Raw genomic sequence first — 24,901 nt, forward strand, 5'->3', positions numbered from 1 at the left:
CCCCTTAGAATCCAAAACCGTGAGTCCCCCTTCCACCATTCCTCATCCATTTCCATAATTCCCCAAACCTCACCTTAGACCTTGTGCTACAACAACGAGGAAGATAAGAGGGCCTAAACGTTCATACAATTCAAGTTTGAGTTGTTGGAATGTTTAGGTGTTTCTTTGATTTCAAAGTTTAAATTCAATTCTCTTTGTTTTGTACGTATGAGGAATGGAAGAGAAGAATGCCTAAACGTTCATACAATTCAAGTTTGAGTTGTTGGAATGTTTAGGTGTTTCTTTGATTTCAACGTAATGAGGAACTAAAACCCCCTTTAGCTAGGGGGTGATTCGAAATAAATGTTTATGCTTGCATTATGATTTGATTACTTTTAATTACGTTTCATAAGTTGTGAATTCAATTTGTTTAACTATTTGATTGATATCCTATTTATGTATGTTTATTAAGAATGAACGCTTAATTTTCATGCATGAATATGACGCTAGAATATAAGTGAGTTTCACGTAATAGTTATGAACTTATATTCACAAGTAGTGGAGGTTGCTTATAAACAATCGCGTTAAACAAATTCTTGGCATAAGTTTCATGCAATCATAGTAACGAATGCCTCGTCAACACTTATAGTTTTCATGTTGCTTAATGATTCTTGCTTGTATCTCTATTATGCAATTCATGTAGGGAACTTGTGAGGAATGCTTTGGATTGTCGTATGCAATCATCCAATTCATTAACTTAAGGAAAACTTGACGGTTAATTTAAGCGGACCTAATTAACCCGGGGCGTTGAAAATTCATGGTTTATTGAAAAGCAATTAGAAATCGTTTTGTATGCAAGTATAACATGTATAGAGATGAACCCCTTAGCTAGCTTCCCATCCATTCATTTCCGTCAAATCCATATTTACAATTTGTTTTGTTTCCAAGTATCCATTTTAGTTTAAATTCGTCCAAATCCAATTCCCCCCTATTTCGTTGTACGTTGATGATATCTTGCTTGCTAGCTCAAGTGTTCATCTTTTGAAGGAAACCAAGTCTATGCTTAGTGCAAATTTTGAGATGAAGGATCTTGGTGAAGCACATTTTGTGTTGGGGATTGAAATCACAAGGGACAAAAATAGGAAGTTGCTGGGATTATCACAAAAAGGATACATTGAAAGGGTTCTAACTACGTTCAATATGGAGAACTGAAATGGATGCCAAGTACTTGTGAACAAAGGTGATCGATTTTCTAAAGATCAGAGTCCCAAAACTGAGCTTGAAGTTAAGAGAATGGCTTAGAAGCCATATGCATCTCTGGTTGGAAGCTTGATGTATGCAAATGTTTGTACAATGCCTGATATTGCCTACATTGTAGGAATTTTGGGTAGATTTCAATCAAATCCAAGAGAAGCCCATTGGAATGCTGCCAAGAAAGTTCTTTGGTATCTGCAAAGAACTAAAAGCTACATGCTTGTGTATGGCAAAGATAAAGGACTTGAAATTTCAGGATATACTAATTCTGATTTGGCAGAAGATTTAAACGAGAGAAAATCAACTGGTGGGTATGTTTTCTTACTTGGTGGAGGTGCAATCTCATGGAAAAGTGCTAAACAAACTATCATTGCGACTTTGACTATAGAGGCAGAATTTGTGGCGTGGGTATGAAACAGGCTGTGTGGTTGAAGAATTTTGTGTCAGAACTTAAAGTTATAAGATCAATACATAAACCTTTGAGGATGTATTGTGATAATAGCTCTGTAGTCTTCTTTGCAAAGATAACAAGAGAACTTCTGCATCAAGACTAATGGATGTTAAATTTCTTAAAGTCAAAGAGAAAGTTGAGGAAGGAACCATTGATGTGCAACATTTGAATACAAGCATGATGGTTGCAGATCCTTTTACCAAGGCACTGCTAGTTGGAATATTTAAGTTGCAAGTTTCTCGGATGGGGATACTTGAAAATTTTGATCAGTGGGAGTGATCTTAAGTGAAGAATTGAAGACAGCTATTGGAGCTTGTGACCTTGCCGATGTTGCTGCTATTGTGGTTCAAGTGAAGCTAAGTTATTCAGTTTTCTTTTAGCTCGTTTATTGATAGCTAGATTGATTTTTATTTTAATGTTCGATCTTACCAAAATACTGTGATTGATTGATTGATTGATCTGAGAAATAAATAGTTGAAACTTAATTCAGTTTGATGTTCTGAGGATCATTTTGTGGTTTGACTCGGACAATTGGTTGAATTAAAGTTATATTGTTCATTAGTTTTAATGAATTTCTGTTTGGTATTTATACTATCTGTGTTAAATAGTGGGAGTAGACATTTTGAGGTCTGCTGGTATCAATCTGATCATAATGTTTAAATGCAAATTGGATATATGTGATTTTAGAATAGCAACTGCATAGTTCAGTGTGGTTGTGAATTCTTTGGTTCTATATTTTGAAATGCATAGGTAGATTGTTTATGATGTGTACCCAAAAGACTTAGTGATCACCCTATTATAAGACTTGAATGAACTGAGTTGCAGATTTCATAATTGCTCAAGTGGGAGAATGTAAGAATATGAGCATTGGTATGAGTCTGTATTTAGTTGTTGAATTCGAGATTTAATAGGAAGTCTTATTGGGAATGGATTTGTAATCCGTATTGTTGTGAATGCTTGAGGAACAGAGATACTAAACCACTGTTGGATTGGAATCAGTTTTCTAAATGGATTTTAATAGGGAAATCCTTATAGAATTTGGTTAGGATTATGTTGTATATATAGTGGCCTCTGCTCTTGCAGTTTGTACGCGCTATCATCGGACTAAGACCTATTATTAGTTAAGAGCTTTGATTACTGAAGAGAGGAGAAGGTGCACTGCAGGATTATTGCAGAAATCGGAGATGGCAGCTTCTTCGAGTTCATCTGCAGGTACAGTTTTCTCCATACATTAGTTTAATGAACAATGATTTGTGTTTTGATAACAATGATTTGTGTTTTGATAACAGTAGCTCATATAACTTGTTCTTGGTTTATGTTTATTCTAACATCTTTGCCAAGTAAAAGCGATACCAAGGTGAAGATGGCACAAGGAAATCGACGGAGAAACTAAAACCAGAAAGTTAAACCAAAAGAAGGCGATGCAATGAAGAGAGTGAAAGTATCTGATTTTTTTTATTGCTTTTTTTTTTTTTTTTAAATTTTTAGTACAGCATAGAAAATTAAAGCAAAAGAAGGTGATGCAATGAAGAAAGTGAAAGTGGTGGTGCAATGAAGAATCAAATGAAAAGAGCTGGGAAGGATGAAAACGATGAAACAAAGTATGTAGCTGTTGTTGGTTTGGCTAATTAGAGTTTAGATTGCAGAGCAAAGACTAATATTATCAGTATGATATTATATATGAACGCATACATGAGAAACTTAATCCATGTTGTCTATTATATAACTGTTGAGAATTAACTCATCGGGGAAAGAATCTGCGGTTGGCTTGAGTGATTCTTTGCGTGGATTGCTGCTATGGAGTTCGAACTTAGATGGATTGGAAACTCTCCCATGTAAAGTACGTGATGTGCATTGCTTCTCAAGTAAAGCAACCTGTGTCTTTGGCTTTATTCTCTAAATTGAATTCAATGTGCAACACACCGTCGATTCCTCAACTTTTATGCACACTTTCACGCTTTTTTGTTAAACGGTTTTGTCAAATTAGCATTTGAAAGGATTTTAATAGACTCTCAAATCAGGTGTGATCAACTAGGATTTTAAAAGACTTTAAGTCAGGTGTACGTAGATTTGTTGGAGAGAAAGAAGAAGGGGTCCTTTGGGCCACAAGATTAATTAGAGAAGGGAGTGTTTGGTTGCTTGATTATAAAATTTAATCATAAACACTTGTCTTGTTTTTGTTGGGCCACGTTGTTTAGTGAGTAAAATGAGTGCTAATTAGTCAGTACCTAAGTATTATGTAGATTTTAATGGGTTTTAATTGATCAATTGAGATTCTATGTAAAAGTTTGATTTAATTCCCTAGAAATATCAGGGGCGAGGTGAGATTTGTGAAAGGAAAATTTTATTTAGACCCGTATAACCTCTTTTTACACCCAATTTATTCTCTAAGCTCATAGTGCTTTGAATTAAACTATCAATATCTCCTGAAACCCAAATTTATTACCTAAACTACCCTAACAAATCTAATTCAATATGTAAATTTATCTTTACACCCATTTAGAAAATAAACCCAAAATCAGTTGGAGACAACTCTGTTTCTAAAATTCGTATTTGATTCTTAAGTGTGCAGACCTGCTGCTCCAATTTTTCTCATGAGGGAAGGGCCCATGTACAATGGTGATCATCTTCTCTCTTTTTTTCTCTCGCTAATGTCGAAAATATAGTCATAATGATATACATTGTTCTCATCTGTATAGGGTAGATGATATTCATTATCATCATTTTCCCAATCTTCTTCTGTTTTAGTGCCACGCAAAAACCATATTTGCTTAATGCGTCAATCATATGCTATCCATTTGTTGAGTTCCATGTCCATTGGTTTAAATTGGAAATCATTGACAATTATTATTCTTGAATGTAGATCAAAGCAGAACTCAAAGACTTTATCCAAGCCATATTTGTTGTATCATTATGTTTCGGATTTGGACTTCGCTTTTTTGGAGATGAACCTTTTGCATTGGTTGATGGATGACACTGCTGCTTTCAAGAACTTCAAAAAGTACATCTCTTCACTTCAGTTGTTTTTACCTTCTCTGTTTTGTTATGTGTATACCAAGCTATTTACCAGTGTTTTAGCTTTACCACTTTCAATACCACCTTCATTATTTTTTACGTTTCAGTTGGGGGCAGTATTGAATTCCCATTGTCTTTTGGAAGAGTTATGAGTTATTTAGAGAAATTTATTCACGGGCTAACAAAGAACTTTTATTGGCAAGCAATATACTATTAAAATCTAAAAAATAAATAAAATCAAAAGAAAAAGAAAAAAAAAAAACTTGCCTAAATTGATTCATATTTTAGTTGGAGAATTCGAAACTTCAAAATCACCTGCCATCGGTTAGAATAACCTAAGATAAAGATCGAGTGACGGTAGAGTTTGATTATTGAGAGTGGGTTTATTGATAAATTTTAGTTTTATTGTTGATTTTATCATGTACTTGATGATAATTATGCAATATGCTAAAATTGACAGTTCTCATTTAAAATTTAAGTCGGGATGAAAGTGTAGTTATATGGGTTCAAATAAAATTTTTCATTAGTGAATCGTTAAATTCATTATAAAGTGTCTCCAATCTCTCGAATTCCCCAACTTTTTAAATTTCAAATTTCTGAAGCACTCCGGCAAAATTGAGCTTCCTGACTGGACCGACATTGTGAAGACTGCCACATTCAAGGAGCTTGCAGCATGTGAGCCTGATTGGTACTACATTAGATCTCCATCCATGGCAAGGAAAATCTACTTGAAGGGTTGTCTTGGTGTTGGTGCCTTCCGCAGGATCTATGGTGGGAGCAAGAGGAACTGAAGGAATACTGAGAAGTATGCAACTCTTTTTGCTTTGCTTTTTATTTTTTTTTACTAAGCTTCTTCTGGACACAACTGCATGGTAGCAGCAAAAGTCGGGTTATACAGCACTTGCAAAGTAGAACTTATGCTACGAAACAGGTGTTTCTTGATCATCAAATAGCAAAAAGACTAAATAGATGATGAATAACTTTCGGAAAACAATTTTTATAATCCAAAAATTTGCTTGGTATTGAGCTTAGAAACATGCAAACATGTATAATTTGCTTTGAATTTCACTGAGACATTTTAACAAACATCATATCTGCACACTTTGAGCCTTGCAGAAAATGAAATGAAGAACAATTCGCTCGTTGAAGACAACCAAGTTTCACTGAAGACGTGTCTAGTGCCCATATCTAAATATCAAAAACCAGTAAATTTGCGTTTGGTGGTAAAGTTTTGTAATATAAATTTTAAGATAGTAACAATGGGGGTGGCGATGGTGTTTGCAGCTAGAGTGGTGTTGGTACCAGTATTGGTGAGATATGCACATTGGGTGGCTGCAAGAGTAGGGTGGTGAGGGGAAAATAGTGGTAGGTGACGATGGTGATGCTGGCGCAGGAGGTGGAGATTGTGGTGGCTATGATGGCAGGGTGACGGCGATGGAGATAGTGGTGATGGTGGTGTTGGTGGTGGGAGAAAGTGGTGACTGGCATTGCCATATCTCTGGCATTTGTAAACATGAACTTTTATCAGCCTGGAAAAAGAGTCTAGCAAGTTGGTCGTGCCATATTAATTGTGATCAACTGAGGCAAATCGTAGATGATTAGTCTCTCCAAGTTAGGAAATCGACCTACATACACACACACACATTAATCTTTTTTAGTGCGATAGATTAATCGGAAATAAATGCATAAACAAAGATAAATGCATGAATAATAAACATTTTCATCGAAAAGAAAATATTGTACAGCAGTCTCAAGATTCTCCTTCCACCCCTTCTCTTCAGTTTCTTTGTGTTTTGTAATACTTTCACTCTTACCATCAAATATGAATGCCCTCAGTTTAAGACGATCTTCTAGATGCAACAGCTTCAAAGCGGAAGTTCGATATGTATAACTTCCTGAGCAGAATCTAGTGGGAGATATTGCAGTTGTAGATGTTTTTGCTTGCAAAACCTGTTATCCGTATTTACGTCACTATATTCTTCGTTTGCTACAATCACTTCCATTTTTTGACATTTGGATTCCTCAAGATGTTTGAGTTGTACAGAACATCAAGCCATGGAACATGAAAACAAGAATCTTAAACCATCAAGCTTGTTAAGTTGGGGCATCAGAACCAGCTGTATATAATACACAATGTAAGTGTAATTAGCAAGAATGACAATTTTCATGGTTATTAATTAGTTGTATTTATTCCAAAATGTATAGACAAAAAAAGATGAGTAGACATAAAGTAAAGGTCTAATATGAAACAACTAGTAACCCATCGCTAGTATGCGTTTTGTTCTTTTTTCTTTGGTTAACCAAACCATGTAATCATACATTATCCTTTAAGCAGATTATTTTCTCTATAAGCTGAGCTACCATTTTGTTAGCAGAAATCCATATTCATGAAAAGAATAGATCATACCTCCCCAATTCCTGAAAACTTTCGTAGCCCTGCAAGTTTCATTCTGCATAATGATTTCTCCGGTTTCTGTATATTTCATTAGTTGCTTCTGAGTCAGTGCAGTGACAACAGAGGTGCCGCGGTTGGAGGAGAAACCAATAAACTTTGGTAGATTCCACCACATCAAAAGACCGTAGTTTTTCAAAAGGCTAATCTATGAGATGGCCACATCATACACTTTCAAACCAACAAGTTGTAAGAGAGTGACGCCAAGTTTGGAAAGTCATTATGAGAATATCTCCATCTACTCAAGTTAATGAATATGTAACTTGATCATTGTTTTGGATATGGAAAATAGTATTTACACCCCCCCTTCCCATCCAACTGCAAATGCTCGGATCTCTTTAGCAGCAATTTTATACCTTGATCGAATTGATTCTTCGTGTTTAGCTTGAGTTTTAGCATGTTAGAGGAGGTTCCATAGACGTCAGAATATAACCACCAATCACCAACAAAGATGATGTACCTTTCCAAACTATCTGAGAACAAGTTGTTCGGAAGAAGGTTAGTATCTAATGCAGTTAGCTGAGACAAATGCTTCAGCTCTGAAACACTAACATTATGTCTTCCATCGATCAGACATTCACCCTCCCATTGTGAAATCAGTACAAGTTCCGAGCAACCACTCAAATCTAACAATTGTAGACGAGTCAGTTCACCTATTTCATTGGACAGCTCTGTAACCTGGGAGTGTGCATGGCTAAGAATTTTCCCAGTTTCTTAGCTCTCCAACTAGAGCTATATCCCCCAACACGCACTGATCTAAGCACAATGTTTGAGGAATGTTAGGTATTTAAGATAAGGAGGTCATGATGGAAAATGAAGCACAGTTAAATCCAACACTTTGAGCTCTTTCATCTCTTCAAAAAAATTGCAAAGGATTTCTAGCAAGCCATCACCATCCCTAAATAAAACATTTTCAGTTCTGAGCATTCCCAAGGTACTTGGGTAAGCGTGGGTATGGACAGTACAGTAACGAAGAGTGACCAGTATCACAGAGGACTCTTTAAACAAATCCATAGCCGGCCATTTTTACAACTCCGCATATGTTAACAATCCGGACAGCAACATCTCGTACAAGCTCGTGCATTCTAGCACCGATCTTCATAACTGTCTTTGAATCAACGAATGAAATGCATTTCGTGCCTCTTCCACAGTATCGAAATCTTTAACCGACACTAAACCTATAATATATTTGAACAAGTCGGACAAAAAAATTAGAGTCACTTTGTGCCACCATTCCACAGAGCATGAAAAAGCTCCTCATCATCCAATTGATTGTAACTCCACTCTAGACCCAAGTATGTTGTCTCTTTTAATCCTTTTTTGTCAACTTTTGAAGCACTCCTTAAAGTGCTTGCAACTGCAACAACTAAAACCTGGCAAACCCCCACATTGTTCTGCTCGTTGGGTTGCTACGTTCACTATATGGTCATCTTTAACATCATCACCTGCCATCTTTTCAAACAAATTCCATGATTCTTCTTCGCAAGGTCAAGCTGAAAATCTTTTTGGGTACGCATCTCAGGGTGTAAAATCTTTTTGGGTACGCATCTTCTCAAAGTAAATTACAAGTCGGTGCCGGAGAAGTCCCACAAGGTCCAAATCATTTCTTTCCAAAACACACCTACAGTAACAAGTGTTCTTGTCTGCTCAATGATATTATTGTTTTTTTTTTTATGCCCAATATCCACCTCATTTCTGTACCCCAAGTCCAATGTGAGATAACTTGCATAAGAATCTTTTTCTTCAAGCTCTCTCAAAATTACTCCCCTCCATTGCAGAAAGATGGACGTGGTCGAGTTTTGACAAGGAGAAGTTGCACCTGTGAATTTTGGTTCTTCATCGAGACAGTTTTTTTTTTTTTTTTTTTCTTTTTTTGAGGGACGTAATGGAGATCTTACGGTCAGACAAATTGATCAAGGTATGGATGACGAGGATTTGATATGAGCAGGCAAGAAAGCGGCCATCAAAATTGAAACAGAGTGGGGTGTATTTTTAGAATTTGTGGTACCGTGGGATCACGGAGAAACTTGAATTAATCAGCACAACCACAACAAACACTGATTGTCTCATGCTCTCTATTTTATAGCAAAGTTTTAGCTAAAACTATAAAAAGAAAAAAAAAATTTAAATCATTTTAGGAGCTCTCTGAAAAAATTGTACTCCAACCAATGGAATCTAGCTTTCTTTTCAAACGAAAATGAAAAATATACACGTCCACACATCCAGTTAGAAGATGTGATTCGATTGATTCGATTTTAGTAAAGAATAAGAAGCACTCTCTAATACAAAGCAGTTTCAGTAGACAAGTGCATACAAGCACCAGTTCAAATGCATCAATGTTTACATAAATCACACTAGCATTATTTCCCAAACACCAATACCGAAAATGTAGTGAGCAAAGCTCCAAATACAAATCACACTTTTACCACGAAACACCAACAAGTCAACACAAGCATAACATGACTTGGAATATGTATCAGTGCCTACCCAAATCACACAAGTTTCTGGGATAGCTTTTCCGTTGATGCCGTAGCTTGCAGGCTTATCTCAAACGAGATGAGATTTGCCTCGGATACGAAGCTGGGCAGAGACCGTTGAGGGGTGAACAGAGAATAGTCACAGCAAGTAACAAGAGAAATTAGAAAGAAGTATACTGAAAGTAGCAACCCAACTAGCAACCACAATAACGCTAAAGCTAATATAGCCTGCATCTTCAGGATCTCCAATGCCCCTGATTCAACCACCACAGTAACGCCAAAGCCAAAAAGGTCCAAGCAATCATATAACCAAGGCTAGAATTGGCCTCTAGCCGACAGAAATCACATAACCAAGGCTTCTTCCTTGAGGCGGAAGCTTGCCAGCTTAAATCCGATATGGCGGTCGCTGACACTAAGAGTGGTGCCCATCTTGTTCTTGTAACTGTGACTAATAGTCATAGCACGACATCAAGTAGCATAGTTCTCTCTATCCAAAAAATTTGGACATACCAATGTGATTTCTGGGGAACGTATTGTGTGGTCCAATAGATCAGAGAGCCTTCCAGTCTGCTCCCCAGGATGATATTTCTTCCTTTAAAAGGAAAAACAAAAGAAAGAAGAATATAACACACAAACAAGCAATCACACACACCCGGAAAAACTTAACATGCCAGCCAAAAAATGAGGATTCCTCTTTGGTAGAGAGTGTTGCAATTGTAACATCTCAGTTTGTATCCGCAATCATCAGCTGGACCTGTAAAAATATATATTTAGTTGACGATTACAAACAATTACACAAACTGTTCAATAAGAAATCTGACTGAAGAACTACGAATAAGATGAATAAATCAGACTTTTAATTTTAACGGTTCAAGGTTAAGAAAAAGATGAAAAATTGGTGAGTGAAATTAATAGATGCTTAATTAGTGAATGAAGAACTTACGGTTTGATCACGATCATTCTCCTTTGAATCACTTAGCTTCAGTACATCATCAGTTTCCTCTGCTATTTGTTGTCTTTCTGGTCTTGGATCACTTTGGAGTAACCCATCAGGAGAAATCTTTAACTTGATCAGCTGGCAGTCCTCGACAATCAAAGTGGGTAAGGATGGGACTTTGAAAATGCAATTTCCCGTGCAAAATCCTTGCAGACTTGGTAGACCAGAAAGTTGCAAATATATCAAGCAATTGAAAGTAATCTCATTTTCTGAATCATTTTCGTTGCTTGCCACTATTTCTACCATTCTTTCACAGGACTTAACTACCAAATTCTTGAGGTGCTGCAGATTCTTAGCCACAGAATAAGGTATTAAGTATTGTAGTCCGTGACAATCAAATATGGTCAAAGTGGTTAGATTCCGAAAGGATATCAAAGTTGAAGCTAGATTCTCTAATCTGCCACATTTTTCTAGGCATAGAAATTCCACGTTTGGAAAAACAGGGCCCCCTGGTTGGGAGTTCTCCTTCCCTAGATGTATCAGCTCAGGCATATAGCCAAGCCCCAAAGCCTTTACACGTGGGAGGGTCTTAACTTCATGTATTTCCCCGCTACTACTTCCTTGGTGGTTGTGGACAATTAATTCTTTCCAAGGAGCAGAGAACACACGGAGCTCTTCAATATTCTGTAAATTCTCAAAGAAATCATCCGACTTGGGATGTGAAGTAGCAAAACCAATTCCTTTTAGTTTTCTCAACAACTCTGCCGGGAGTGGACCATACAAAATCTCTGTGTTCTCGTCCAAAACCAAGCGTTCCAAGTTGAGGAATGACTTATCCTGGAATATAATCAACGGTAAGAGCATGCTTTAAAATATTTTGGAAAAACTGGACACCACATAATAACTTTAATATTAAAAACATAATAACTGTATTTACTTGATGGTGTATGTTTAACTAGTATGTAAAAATCACATAAAATTTTAAATATCAAAAGAATTGTGTACAAGTATGGATACCTTCTCCATTAAAAAGAAAGGTTGTTTCGTTGGCCTTGGGTGGCCCAACTCAAGTTTGTCTTGATATGTTGAAAATCCGGCAAGCAAAATCTCCACACCACCACATTTCGTGAACTTTAAGATGTTGAGTGATGGCCAATTAGAAACATGCAGTCCTGGATAGAAACTCCCAAGTTGGGGCAAGTTATGAAATTCCATAAATGTTACTTTAGGGAACTCGAACTCCTCATATGCCGTTTCTGGTCCTTCTTTCTTCGCGACAATTTCCTCCAGTAAATCACAATTCTTAACCTTCAACATCTTTAGCTGCTTAAGATCTTTGGCCACCGAGGCGGGAAAAACATTTTTCAAACTATCACATGAGTCTATGTCAACGAAGTGTAGATTTGGGCACTCAAAACCATTCACCCGAGTGGTAGATGATGTGTCATATACCATTTGTAGTGCCTGACATTTGGATATTGTGAGATGTTTGAGTTGTCCGAGACATTTAGCCATGGAACTCGAAAACAAGAATCTTAAACTATCACATTGATGCACAGCTAAGTCTGTTAAGTTGGGTATCAAAACCTGCATAGCACAGAGCAAAATTCATGTTTATTATAGGAAATTGTAGTTTACATTGTTGTTAATCATATATGTTCCAAATGTGTGAATATAAAGTAAAAGGTCATATATAAAAAATGTAACCTACCAGGCTATTAGACAGCTGTATATCTTTGTACATTCATTAACTAGCAAAGAACAAATTGGAGTAAAAAAAACTATATCAATTTTATAGGGCCAGAGTTATGTCAATTTTATTCCAAATTTAAACTAGTTATTTTTCGATCAAATAAAAAACTATTTTATTTAAACTAGTATGTTTAACTAGTATGTAAAAATCACATAAAATTTTAAATATCAAAAGAATTGTGTACAAGTATGGATACCTTCTCCATTAAAAAGAAAGGTTGTTTCGTTGGCCTTGGGTGGCCCAACTCAAGTTTGTCTTGATATGTTGAAAATTCGGCAAGCAAAATCTCCACACCACCACATATCGTGAACTTTAAGATGTTGAGTGATGGCCAATTAGAAACATGCAGTCCTGGATAGAAACTCCCAAGTTGGGGCAGGTTATGAAATTTCATAAATGTTACTTTAGGGAACTCGAACTCCTCATATGCCGTTTCTGGTCCTTCTTTCTTCGCGACAATTTCCTCCAGTAAATCACAATTCTTAACCTTCAACATCTTTAGCTGCTTAAGATCTTTGGCCACCGAGGCGGGAAAAACATTTTTCAAACTATCACATGAGTCTATGTCAACGAAGTGTAGATTTGGGCACTCAAAACCATTCACCCGAGTGGTAGATGATGTGTCATATACCATTTGTAGTGCCTGACATTTGGATATTGTGAGATGTTTGAGTTGTCCGAGACATTTAGCCATGGAACTCGAAAACAAGAATCTTAAACTATCACATTGATGCACAGCTAAGTCTGTTAAGTTGGGTATCAAAACCTGCATAGCACAGAGCAAAATTCATGTTTATTATAGGAAATTGTAGTTTACATTGTTGTTAATCATATATGTTCCAAATGTGTGAATATAAAGTAAAAGGTCATATATAAAAAATGTAACCTACCAGGCTATTAGACAGCTGTATATCTTTGTACATTCATTAACTAGCAAAGAACAAATTGGAGTAAAAAAAACTATATCAATTTTATAGGGCCAGAGTTATGTCAATTTTATTCCAAATTTAAACTAGTTATTTTTCGATCAAATAAAAAACTATTTTATTTAAATTGATGCCAAAAACATATTATTGTGAATATTTTTAATGGTAAATAATGAATTATTCTGGTGATTGAGTTCAAATTTTTTGCACTCAAAATAAGTGCGACTCCTCTTTGACATGTTTCATTAGTTGACACCGGTCCATAATCTAAACCCTAAAATAACCCTGTCCTCCCAGTAAAATTAAATAAAAATAAAAACAAAAGTAAGAAAAAAGAAGCGGCCCATCCTCCTCTCCGTCTCACTTCCCCAAACTAAACAGCAGCAATATCAATTGCCTCTCCTTCACACTTTAAATCCATAAATCAAACCCAAAAGCCTCGCCCTTCAATTTAATTGCTCCTACAAACAATAGGGGACGACCAAATCTGGGAATATTGGCTGTCAGATTTGTGAATATAAGCGTCTCCCCTGACGCACCATCGACCATCTCCTATTGCAAATCCTTGGGTCCTTGCCGTTCACCGTGCAGCCCACCGAGAATCCACTTCACCGTTCCCGCGAGCTCCTTCGGCCATGGATCTGTTCCTCATAACCTTGGCTATCTCGATGATGTCATCAAGGGAGATGCTGCCGCTGTGCTTGAAGAGGTGGGGGTCCGTGAGGAAGGAGGGTGCGGTGATTGGTGGCGTTAGGAATGAAGGGGAATGGGAGAGGTACCCACTACGCTGGCTGGGCTACGATCTGATTGTTATATTTTTATTTTATTTGGAGTTATCGCCGGTAGGTTTTGTTGAGTGAATGGACAGATTTTCAAATTTTAAAAAGGTCACAGAGCGTCTACATACATAAATAAGTGCAGAATATTTGAACTCATTAGTTGAATGCTCTGGGAATAAAACATCTTAATATCAAAACCTAGAGAAAAACTTGTGTAGAGCTTGATTTGACCATGCTGAATGATATTACACCGGCATTCCTTACTTGCCATGTGTTAAACCAAAATAATAAAAGACTCTCATTAAGGAAGGGGAACGGGAGAGCCGGAGAGTTTGGATGAGTGAATGAGAGAGGTACCCACTACGCTGGGCTACGCTCTGATTTTTTGTATTTTTTTCTTTTACTTTATTTGGAGTTTACTCCCTTTAGTTTGGATGAGTGAATGGACAGATATCAAAATTTTTAAAAAATCACAGAGCGGCCATATGCATAAATGGGTGCAGAAGTTTTGAACTTGTTAGAAAATACCTAAAAAAAAATCTTAATATCAAACCTAATAACATAATATATTATTTAAATGGTTTTTGCTTATGGAAAAAAAAAATCTTAAGCATTTGTATCTTTTTTCTTATTGAAAGAAAAAAAAAAGAATTATATGTCGAAATTCGAAGAAGAAGGCTTTTTGGAGAAAGAATCATGCAACCATTTTGCTAAAAAAGTAACTAAGAAAGTACCTCCCCATTACTGAAGAGTCTCGGTGGTCCACCAACTTCATCCTCCGTAACGATTTCGTCGGCTTCTGTAGCAATCCTTAATTGCTTGTTTTTTGAAGAGAAACCAATAAGCTTTGGTAGATTCCGAAGTGTCAAAGATTTTAACTTTCGGAAAGGCTCGCCTATGAGTTGCCCATAACATACACTTTCCAAACTCACAAGGTCTTCAAGAGCTAGAGATTCCAGGTTGGAGAAGGCATTATAAGAATAACTCAATTTGACGAAGTTAAACACATATTTAACTTCGTCGCTGTTTTGGACATGGAGCTGCTTCAGTTGATTAATAGCTTCACTGTCAAATAGATAGGAAATAATATTCTCAATCTCCATCCCATCCAAGTACAATTGCTCACATTTCTTTACCAACAACTTTATACCTCGGTCGAACTGATTTCCACTTGTAAGCTTGAGTTTTAGCATGTTCGAGGAGGTTGGATGGTCAGGATATGCCCAACAATCACCGATAAGTATGGTGTATCTTTCTAGCTTATCAGAGAACAAGTTGGTTGGAAGAAGGTTAGCATCTGGAATGTGTACGTCCAATGCGGATAGATGAGATAAGTGCTTCAGCTCTGAAACGCTAGCATTTCTTCTGCCATCGACCAAACCTTCACCCTCCCATTGCTTGAAGCTTTTTATACCCATCCTCAAGTCTTCTAGTCTTGTCAAGCTTGATATAACACCAGGTGAGATCAGAACAAGTTCAGAGCAACCGGTCAAATCCAATAATTGTAGCCGAGTCAATTGCCTTATTTCTTTGGGCAACTCTTTAATCTTGGACTTTAGGAGGCTAAGAATTTTCAAGTGTGTTAGCTGTCCAACAAGAGTTATGTCTACCAACTCGCACCCATCTAAACACAATGTGTGGAGATGCTTTAGGGATTGAAGAGATGGAGGTAGTGACTGAATACTGAATTTGGTTACATCCAACACTTTGAGTTCTTTCATCCCTTCGAAAAATTTGCTTGGGATTTCCTGGGAGTCGCCAATATCATAATTCGCAAAGGCCAACAATTTTAATTCTGGGCATTCCCAAGGTACTTCAGGAAGCCTGGGGATCATGCAACCATCTAAGGACATCCTTGTGCATTTTTTAAGGAAATCCTCAGTTGGCCATTCTTTCACCTCCTCTCCATATGCTCTTGAAAAGGCCTTTTGATCATCAGATGCAATCCAGACAGCAACATCTCGTACAAGCTCATGCATTCTAACAATACTATGGTCGTAACTATCCAGCAATAGGCAAGAATTTTTTAGTTTTGCAACCAGTGCATGCAATGAATTCCGTGCATCTTCCACTGAATCAACATTTTTTATCAAACCCAAACCCATACTATACTTGAACAAGTCACTGAGAGAAATACGACAGCTCCCCCCTGCAATAACTCCACATAGCAAGAATAATGGCCTAAGCTCATCACCCTTCAACCGATTGTAACTCCACTCTATAGCAAATTTTGCTTTTTCTGCTGGTCCGTCCTTGTCAAAGCTTTTGAAGCGCCTCAAGGCATCTTTCCATACCTCTAAACGACTATCTTCTCTTGAAGCCCTTGCAACTGTAACAACTGAAACCGGCAAACCTCCACATCTTCTTGCTAGTTGGGTTGCTACTTTCCGTATACGGTCGTCTTTAACCACGTCACCTGCCATCTTCTCAAACAACCTCCAAGTTTCTTCTTCACTTAAAAGGCCAAGTTGGAAACACTTTTGCATGCCCATCCCAGAGAGAACTGTTTGATCTCTAGAGGTTAACAATAAATTACAAGTCGGCACGCCAACAAGTCCCACAGCCTCCAAGTCAATTATTCCCAAAACATCATCTAAAATGATAAGAGTCTTCCTATCTTTTATCTTGGCCCATAGGAGATTCGCCCTTGTTCCCATTTTCAGAGATTCATCAACGTCCCTATCAAACTTTTCAGCAATTTCTTTTTGAATTTCTTCGTTGTCTTTTTTTTCTTTGACATTTAGTATTATAACCACATCATCAAATGACTTCTCTTTCACAGCTTCTCTGTAAACCTCTTTGGCAAGTGTTGTCTTCCCAACGCCCCCTAATCCGTACACACCAATCTTGTTGATATCAGGTTTTTTCAGTTCCGTAATGATATCCTTCACCATTGAAGTCCTTGATTTGAAGGCCATGTACTCGTCGGAGGCTATGGCAGATATGTCTTCTAAGGCAGCATTGTAAGAAATAGTGGGAAACTTGTTTTTATTTTCATGTTCTTGAATCTTTCTCACCAATTTAGTTGATTTTCTGCTGAGCTGATGATAGGATATCAGGTTAGGACATATATACAGACACTTTGTCTTTGCACGGCCTTCATCATCCAATAATGCTTCTGCCTCTCGAGAGATCTCATCTGCTTCTGTCTGCCAGTTCCGGACATCAGCTTCCACTTTTTGATCAACTTTTCTTTCGACGTCTTCAACCTCATGCTTCATCCTTTGTTTGACATCATTAAATTTCTTCAATGCACTGCTTAGATCTTTAAGGTTGCTTTTGCAGAAAATGACATAACTCACTTGCCGTCCAAGTGGTCTAACTGTGTAGTCAATTATTGTAGGAATAATTGCAGTGAGTATCTCCATCGCGATGGCACCTTCAACTTACCAATTCGTCTGCTTCTCCGATCTGTTGAATATATACGAATCCAAAATAAATAAAAAATTCAAGATACGAGAAAGGAATCCTTTATTTTCAAAGCAGATGAAATTTAAAAAAATAAAAAATAAAACAATAGGTCATACCTTAGCTCATGATCAAGGCTACGCTTGAAGAAAAACAGAGCATTACGCAAATCTTTTGGTTTTCTTTTGCTTTTGGAGAAATCTGCATAGTAAAAGCAAAAAGAAGGTTATTCCACACTTGCAAAGTAGAAGTCGAGACCATGAACAAGTTTTCACATACAATTATTATACTAAAAAAACTTGCTTGGTAAGGAATTTAGGTAACTGTTTTCAAATTTTTAAAAACTATGAAAAACATATATAATCTGCTTTGAATTTCACTGAGGCATTTTAACAAACACCATATCTGCACGCTTAAAGCCGGTGCATGAGGCAGAGAACGCAATGTTGAACGAGTTGCTCGTTGAAGACCACCAATTGAAGTTTGTACCACAGAGCTACTGATCTAGATGGTACGATGGAGTTGACCCCCGATTCTCAGGAGCTGAGCGAGTTACCTCTGCCAAGGCTCCACGAGTTCCAGAGGCTCATGACGAGCTCTAGTTTACCAAAGAAATCTGAGGCCATCAACTGCGAAATCCAGGCAGTCATGAGCTCGAGCAACGCGAGGTTAGGAACAGAGACAACCTCGATCTGAAAGGTCGAGCAGAGCTAGGCGGTGCCGAGTGTCTGATTTTGTTCATCTTGAAGAGAATTCAATTTTTTATGTATTTACAAGTATGATAATGGCAGCCATTGTGATTGGTCCTAGACAAAGGGAGATGGAGGAAAAAGGGGTGAAAAAGTTGCAGGGAGGAAGAAACGAGGTGTTTGGTTGTGAGTTTAGAAGGTGTTCGGTTGTGTGTTGGAAGACCCATATAAGCAAGTCAGCGTATTGGGTTCCCGAAGACAAATACAATTTTACATTTTTATAATTAGATAATGTATATGTTAGATTAATTTAATAATGATTTTTTTAAAAAAAAATATTAAAACGCGGTAGTAATAATTTTTTGTTTGATAGTAATATCTTTGTAATGTATAAGATAATGGCAGTGTTGGTGGAGATGGTGGTTATGACGAGTAGTGCTGGAAGCAATTGGGGTTAGGTTGGTGGTAATAGTGATGGGGGCACACCCATTGGATGGTGACAGTAGTGAAGTGGAAAAAAGGCAATGGTGGCAGAAGGTGGTTGAGGTGCAGGTGGGTGTCCTGTGGCTGATGCATCGGTAAGAGGGTTGTTGGAGGGAAGGGAGGCCATGCCGCTCTGGGATCGAGATAGAGAGACAGAGGGAGAGGGAGACACAGCGATAAAGAGAGGGAGAGGGAGGAGTGGGGAATCTGGTATCGTATCCGCGACGTTGGTCTAGAATTTGGTGAAGGTGATGATGCCGAAAATGGTAAAGGTTGTGGTGGCCATGGTGGTGGAGGTGATGACATGAAGATATCAGCGGTGGTGGTAGTAATGATAATGACGGCAATGGTAGTGGAAGGTGGTGGCAGATGGTAGCGATATTGATGGCGATGGCTGCGGTGGTGGTGAGGATAGTTATGGTGATGACTGTTGGAGTTGTGTCCTAAAAATTAATAGCGCAATATTGGATATCATATAACAACTCCATTATAACTGTGAGATTCCGTTGGTATTATTATTTTAAAAGAGCTATTTTGAATTGTTTTTACATTACATTTCTCTATATATATACACACACACACGTGTGTGTGTGTTTAGGTTTGCGTCGTTTGCACCAGCTGGTGATACTTTGTTCCATAGGATAGGACCAAACATAGTTTTATCTTATGTTATTGGAATCTTGTTTGCCGCCCACACCACCCAATGGTATTCTTGTATGCTGTCATCTTCTCCTAATATATGAGAGATTTTTCAATGTGATCGGTACACGAGATGGTACATTATATGTCATTATACAGATAGTAAGATATGTGTGTTGAAAAATTAATAACTTAAAAAATAAATTTTCTCATCCAATGACGGAGCCACTTGAGGACTAGGAGAGGCATGCGCCTATCCTGAAGTTTCTCACCTTTAGTTTTTGTTTGTATGTTTTTTGTTGGATACTTTTTATTCTTTGGCTTATGTACTTTTCCTCCCAACTAGCTTTATTTCATTTCACTAATTGACCAAAAAAATGTGTTTTACAATAGTATTGTTATGAAACTAAATCCTTATATCAACTAGCCTTCCTTAGTTAGTCACCCTTTTGTATGATTAGTTGAATAGTGAAACCACGCATATATGGCATAGAAGAAGAATTTATTTTCATAGTTGCACTAATTTTTGTTCAATTTCAATGTAGGAACTTATAAAGAAGTTTGGTGCTTATGATATAATTATCTCAATTTTTTTTTTCACAACTCAATTCCGCTCTTTTGATTAAAAATTTCCATTACACTACAAAAATGAACTTTTCTCGCATTAGTTATATTATTTTTTGTCCAATTTCTTTCATATGGCTTAGAGACCGATGCTAGCTTCGCTTTTTGGCTCCGCTAATGTTCTCACCACTTATATAAAAACCACAATAAAAAATTTCGCCTAATATATAGATGGAGAGGTCCATTAATAGTAATAGCTAGAGATGGCATACATGCAAATGATAGTTTTGCATGGGAAAAGAAGAACATAAAGGGAAGGCATGTCAGAAGAACATAAAGGGAAGGCATGTCAAATAAAACTCTCCCCAAACATCCACTATCTTTCTAACCAAACACACCACTTTTTCCTTTTTACTAGTATCCAAACATCCATTTTCTCAATTTACTGACAAACTGAAAATATGGTTTTAGCCCCTGAAATTTAATTTTCTTCACATAAAACCCGACATAAGTTTTTTACTTAAATAAAACTCATTGACTATATTCCACATAAGCAAATTCATTAATTATATTTGACTTTACACATTAAAAAATTTTGATGCCCAAAACACCCCTATTTGAATGCTTGATTTACACAATTAATTCCATACAAATTGTAAGGGAGAATTAATGATTTTACAAAAATAAAAAAATAATAAATTCATTGCCTAATATATAATAACAACGAAACAACAAAAAAATGTAGGTAAATTATATTTTAAATATAAATGTAGGTAAATTATTTCACACACACACACACACACATATATATATATATAACAACAACAACAAAAAATGCCTGATATACATAAAAATTCATGCAAAATAATTTACCTAAATAATAAAGCAAACCCAATATATGCAAAATAATTTACCTACATAAAAAAAATGTTATTATTTTATTCAATACTAGTTTACCTATTATTTGTACATTTAATAATAAAATGTGCCCAATATATTTGACGATACATACAAAATAAAATACCTACATAATGAAGAAATGTTATTTGATTCAAAATTAATTTATTTACAAAATAAAGCAATTGTATTTTATTCAAGATTAATTTACCTATTACTTGTACATAGATCTTATAATAATAAAATGTGCCAAATATATGTAATAATACATGGAAAATAAATTACCTACAAAACAAAAGAATGTTATTTGATTCAATATTAATTTACCAACCCACATCGTCCAGGGGAGTGATCTTTATATGTATATTCCTATCCCTACCTAACGCAAGGCCTTTTGGGAGCTCACTGGCTTCGGGTTCCGTAGGAACTCTGAAGTTAAGCGAGAAGGGGCTAGAGCAATCCCATGATAGGTGACCCACTGGGAAGTTGCTCGTGAGTTCCCAAAAACAAAACCGTGAGGGAATGGTAAGCCCAAAGCGGACAATATCGTGCTACGATGGTGAAGTCGAGCCCGGGAAGTGATCCGCCTCGGACCGGGATGTGACAATTTGGTATCAGAGCCTAACCCTGGGCGCGTGTGTGCCGACGAGGATGTCGGGCCCCTAAGGGGGGTGGATTGTGACATCCCACATCGTCCAGGAGAGTGATCCTTATATGTATATTCTCATCTCTCCCTAGTACGAGGCATTTTGGGAGCTCACTGGCTTCCGGTTCCGTAGGAACTCCGAAGTTAAGCGAGAAGGAGGCTAGAGCAATCCCATGATGGGTGACCCACTGGGAAGTTGCTCGTGAGTTCCCAAAAACAAAACCGTGAGGGAATGGCAAGCCCAAAGCGGACAATATCGTGCTACGGTGATGGAACGGGCCCGGGAAGTGGTCCCCTCCCGGGCGAGGATGTGACACAAAATATATGTTATTTGCTCATCATAAATTTAAATATAGGTAGATTAATTAGTTTTGATCATATATGTAGTACTGTGCGTGTGTGTGTGTGACGTATAGTAGTATTATATATAGGTAAACTATATATGTGTGTGTGTGTGTATATATACAGGTAAATATAAATATAAATATATATATATATATATATATTTATTGAGCTTATGGTAGTAATATATACATTTGAACATATATATGTGTGTGTTAGGAGTAATAATATGTCAATAATTATATTTTTATTGTAATTAAGGTGACATTTATTGATTTTATTTTGAATATTGTGGTACAAATTGTAAATATTTTATAATAATAGGTCAATTACTTCTATACTTGACAGTCATTTTTAAATTTGGGTTTTATTTAGATGTTTATAACTAGGTGGGTCTTTATCTAAGAAATAAGAGTTGCAAGGGTCTATATCTAAAGAACCCAAAAAAAAAAAAAAAAAAAAAAATAACATCCATCTTCTCTCTCACTAAGAACACAGTTAACAGCTGCCATACCTCCACCAACCACCTCCCTCCCCTTTCTCAAGAAGCCATGGTAGCTCCATCCCCTAAATTTTCACCACCCAGTACATATCATATCCATCTTACTAAACTTATGAAGGAAATTTCATCTAGAAGAAAAATCACAAAGAAGGTTGAAATTATTTGGCGAAATTTGGGCTTCTATGTTGTCGTGAATAACATGACGGAGAAGTTCGACAATGACGACGGAGTGCTGCCATGGCTTCCACGATAAAGAATAGGATGATTTTGGGGCAGGGTCGTCGACAGAGAAAGGTTGGAGGAGAAGTGGGTGGCATTGATGGGGGAGACGAGGTTACAGAAGCATTGGAGAGGACAAGGTTTCTGGCGCTAAAACCATGGCAGAAAGCGAGTAGGAAGAGGGAGGCATTGAGGAAGAAAGGGGATGTTTGGATGTGAGGTTAATATTGTGTTTGGTTACAAATTTATAAATTAAAATTGTAACAGATGTTTTGTTCTCATTGAGCCACTTCATGTGGTTATTATTTTGGGTCCTGACTAGTCAATACCAAGTATTGTCCCATAATAAGAATAGCGGATAATTAAAGAAGGGAACATTGCGGTAATCACCCTCAAGTAGACCAAAGGTACAAGAGAAGACATCGTCAAATGAAAAAATTAATCAAGGTGTGTTTTATGTATAAAATGGCGCGCAGATAATTGAAGAGTTTTTATGTTTTTCGCTTCTAATGTTGTCAATAAATGAACTTTAAGCCATTTTCGGTTAGGGAGAAGAAAATGGACACATAATAAGGAAAAGAAGAGGACAATTGATCATTATTCAGGAGACGACAAGTTCGACGAACAGAGGTGCGGAAGAACAAGAAAGGCTCAAGCTTTTCTCAACTTGGCCTTCTTCATTTTATTATGCATTTAGAGACAACTTCAATTATGTTTCGAAATTAAATTATTTTCCCTCAACTATGGGTCGAACCACAATTTCATACCTTATGTTTTAAAAATTAAAATGTCACACCTCATCTTACGAATTTTTTGCAATGTCAGACCTCCGTCAGTTTGTTTGTTAATTTTTCTGTTAAGTGTTGATGTGGCTTAGAGCAGAACCCACTCTTTGGCCAACTAGATAAAAATATTAATTAAATATTATAAATTAAAGATAAATTATTTAAATATTTTTATAAAAAACATATGGGACCTACCCCTATATTTTCTCTTTCTCCTCTTCCTCTTGATTTGTTTCAATGGCATCCATCTCCACCTCCCTTCCATGGAGCTCCTCCTCCTCCCCCCTAAATCCCTACCGCTGAACCCACCCCCTATAAACCCATTAGCTTCATCCATCTTTTCCAATCTAAAACCTCAAATCCCTCCGTGTTGGCACCAAGATCCCGACTTTACTCTCTGGACACTCCATCTCTGTCACCACGCCGTCCTCTGGTGTCCCAATTTCGCTCAACAACGTCAAGATAACTTCCAGGTCGCCCATTTACGATGATGGGTTCCTCATCATTTTCGGAATCAAGAACAACCTCAATCTTTATCCCCTCATCGTCATCATCCTCCCTGCCCTCGCCGGCGGCATCTTCTACCTCTATGTGAGAGAGGGAAGAGAGAGAAGGGGTAGGTCCCACATATTTTTACAAAAAATATTTAAATAATTTATCTCTAATTTATTAATATTTAATTAATATCTTTATCTAATTAGGTCAGGGAGTGGATCCTGCAACAAGTCACTTAAGCATTTAACAGAAAAATTAATAGACAAACTGACGGAAGTCTGACATTGCAATAAATTCGTAAGATAAGGTATGACATTATAATTTTTAAAACATGAGATATGAAATTGTGGTTCGACCTGTAGTTGATATAGTTTTTTGTAATTTACCCTTAGTTTTAATTTTTTTTCAAACAAAAATATTCTTAGTTTATTAATAATTAATTAATTTTTTATTCCAGTTGGCAAATGAGTGGGCCATACTATTGCCACGTCATCATTTAACAGTCAAATTAATAGAAAATTTAATTGAGGTCTAACATTGCAACGAATTCATAAGTTGAGGTATGATATTACAATATTAAAAACATGAGGTATGAGATTGTGGTTCAACCAATAATTGAGGTAATTTTATGTAATTTACCCTTATTTTTAGTATTGTTTTTCACACTCTCTTTTCTACAAAGCATGAAAGTTCAAAGATTTTGTAATTTTTGGGATGTTTTCAATGAAAGAGCATATCTAAATCTGAGAAACTATCCCACCTTTTGTCTTCTTTTGAGATTTCTGCAGATTTCTCTGCTTTTTAGGCCTTTCGATAGTCTCAGATGCTCAAAGTGTTGAATATGTGACCAAATTATTGTGGAACCATAGTTGTAAGCCAAATAGCCCATTGAATGGGCCTTTTTTATTTGGCCCATGTGCTACGACATGAGGTAGCTAGGGTTTTAATTGGCAGCAACTGCTGCCTTTTGAAGCTAGCAAAAAAAAAAGAGAAAAATTAAGAGGAGCCGACAACCCCATTATTGGAGAAGAGAAGAGAGCTGCTACCTTCTTTGGTTAGCAATCATCCATCAAAGTGGTTGTTATTGTAACAAGTTCGAGCATTGTATAGAGAGAAAATTATTCACTATCTTTCCTTTTCTATTTGTTTATTTGGTGTGTGAGAGCTACTTGATGTATTGGGGTTTTGGGTTGTGATATTGTCAAAGAT

At 36.8% G+C, this 24,901-nt stretch overlaps 1 protein-coding gene and 1 pseudogene across 1 annotated transcript; one reads left to right on the forward strand and one right to left on the reverse strand.

The window, feature by feature from the left end:
* Positions 1–1,332: 1,332 nt before the first annotated feature.
* Positions 1,333–1,963, forward strand: LOC137740764 (secreted RxLR effector protein 161-like). The gene is made up of 2 exons (XM_068480573.1): positions 1,333–1,641; positions 1,736–1,963. The coding sequence occupies exons 1-2, from the start codon at positions 1,333–1,335 to the stop codon at positions 1,961–1,963; spliced, it is 537 nt and encodes a 178-aa protein (XP_068336674.1).
* Positions 1,964–9,297: 7,334 nt separating this feature from the next.
* Positions 9,298–17,407, reverse strand: LOC137741065 (probable disease resistance protein At4g27220; annotated as a pseudogene).
* Positions 17,408–24,901: the final 7,494 nt, after the last annotated feature.

This window comes from Pyrus communis, chromosome 7, assembly GCF_963583255.1.
Source record: "Pyrus communis chromosome 7, drPyrComm1.1, whole genome shotgun sequence".
In the NCBI taxonomy this organism is placed as follows: Eukaryota; Viridiplantae; Streptophyta; class Magnoliopsida; order Rosales; family Rosaceae; genus Pyrus; species Pyrus communis.

Coding starts and splice junctions, on each gene's coding strand:
- LOC137740764 (XM_068480573.1), top strand. CDS start 1,333: ATGCCTGATATTGCCTACATTGTAGGAATTTTGGGTAGATTTCAATCA. Junction 1,642..1,735: donor AGGCAGAATTTGTGGCGTGG/GTATGAAACAGG, acceptor TTGTGATAATAG/CTCTGTAGTCTTCTTTGCAA.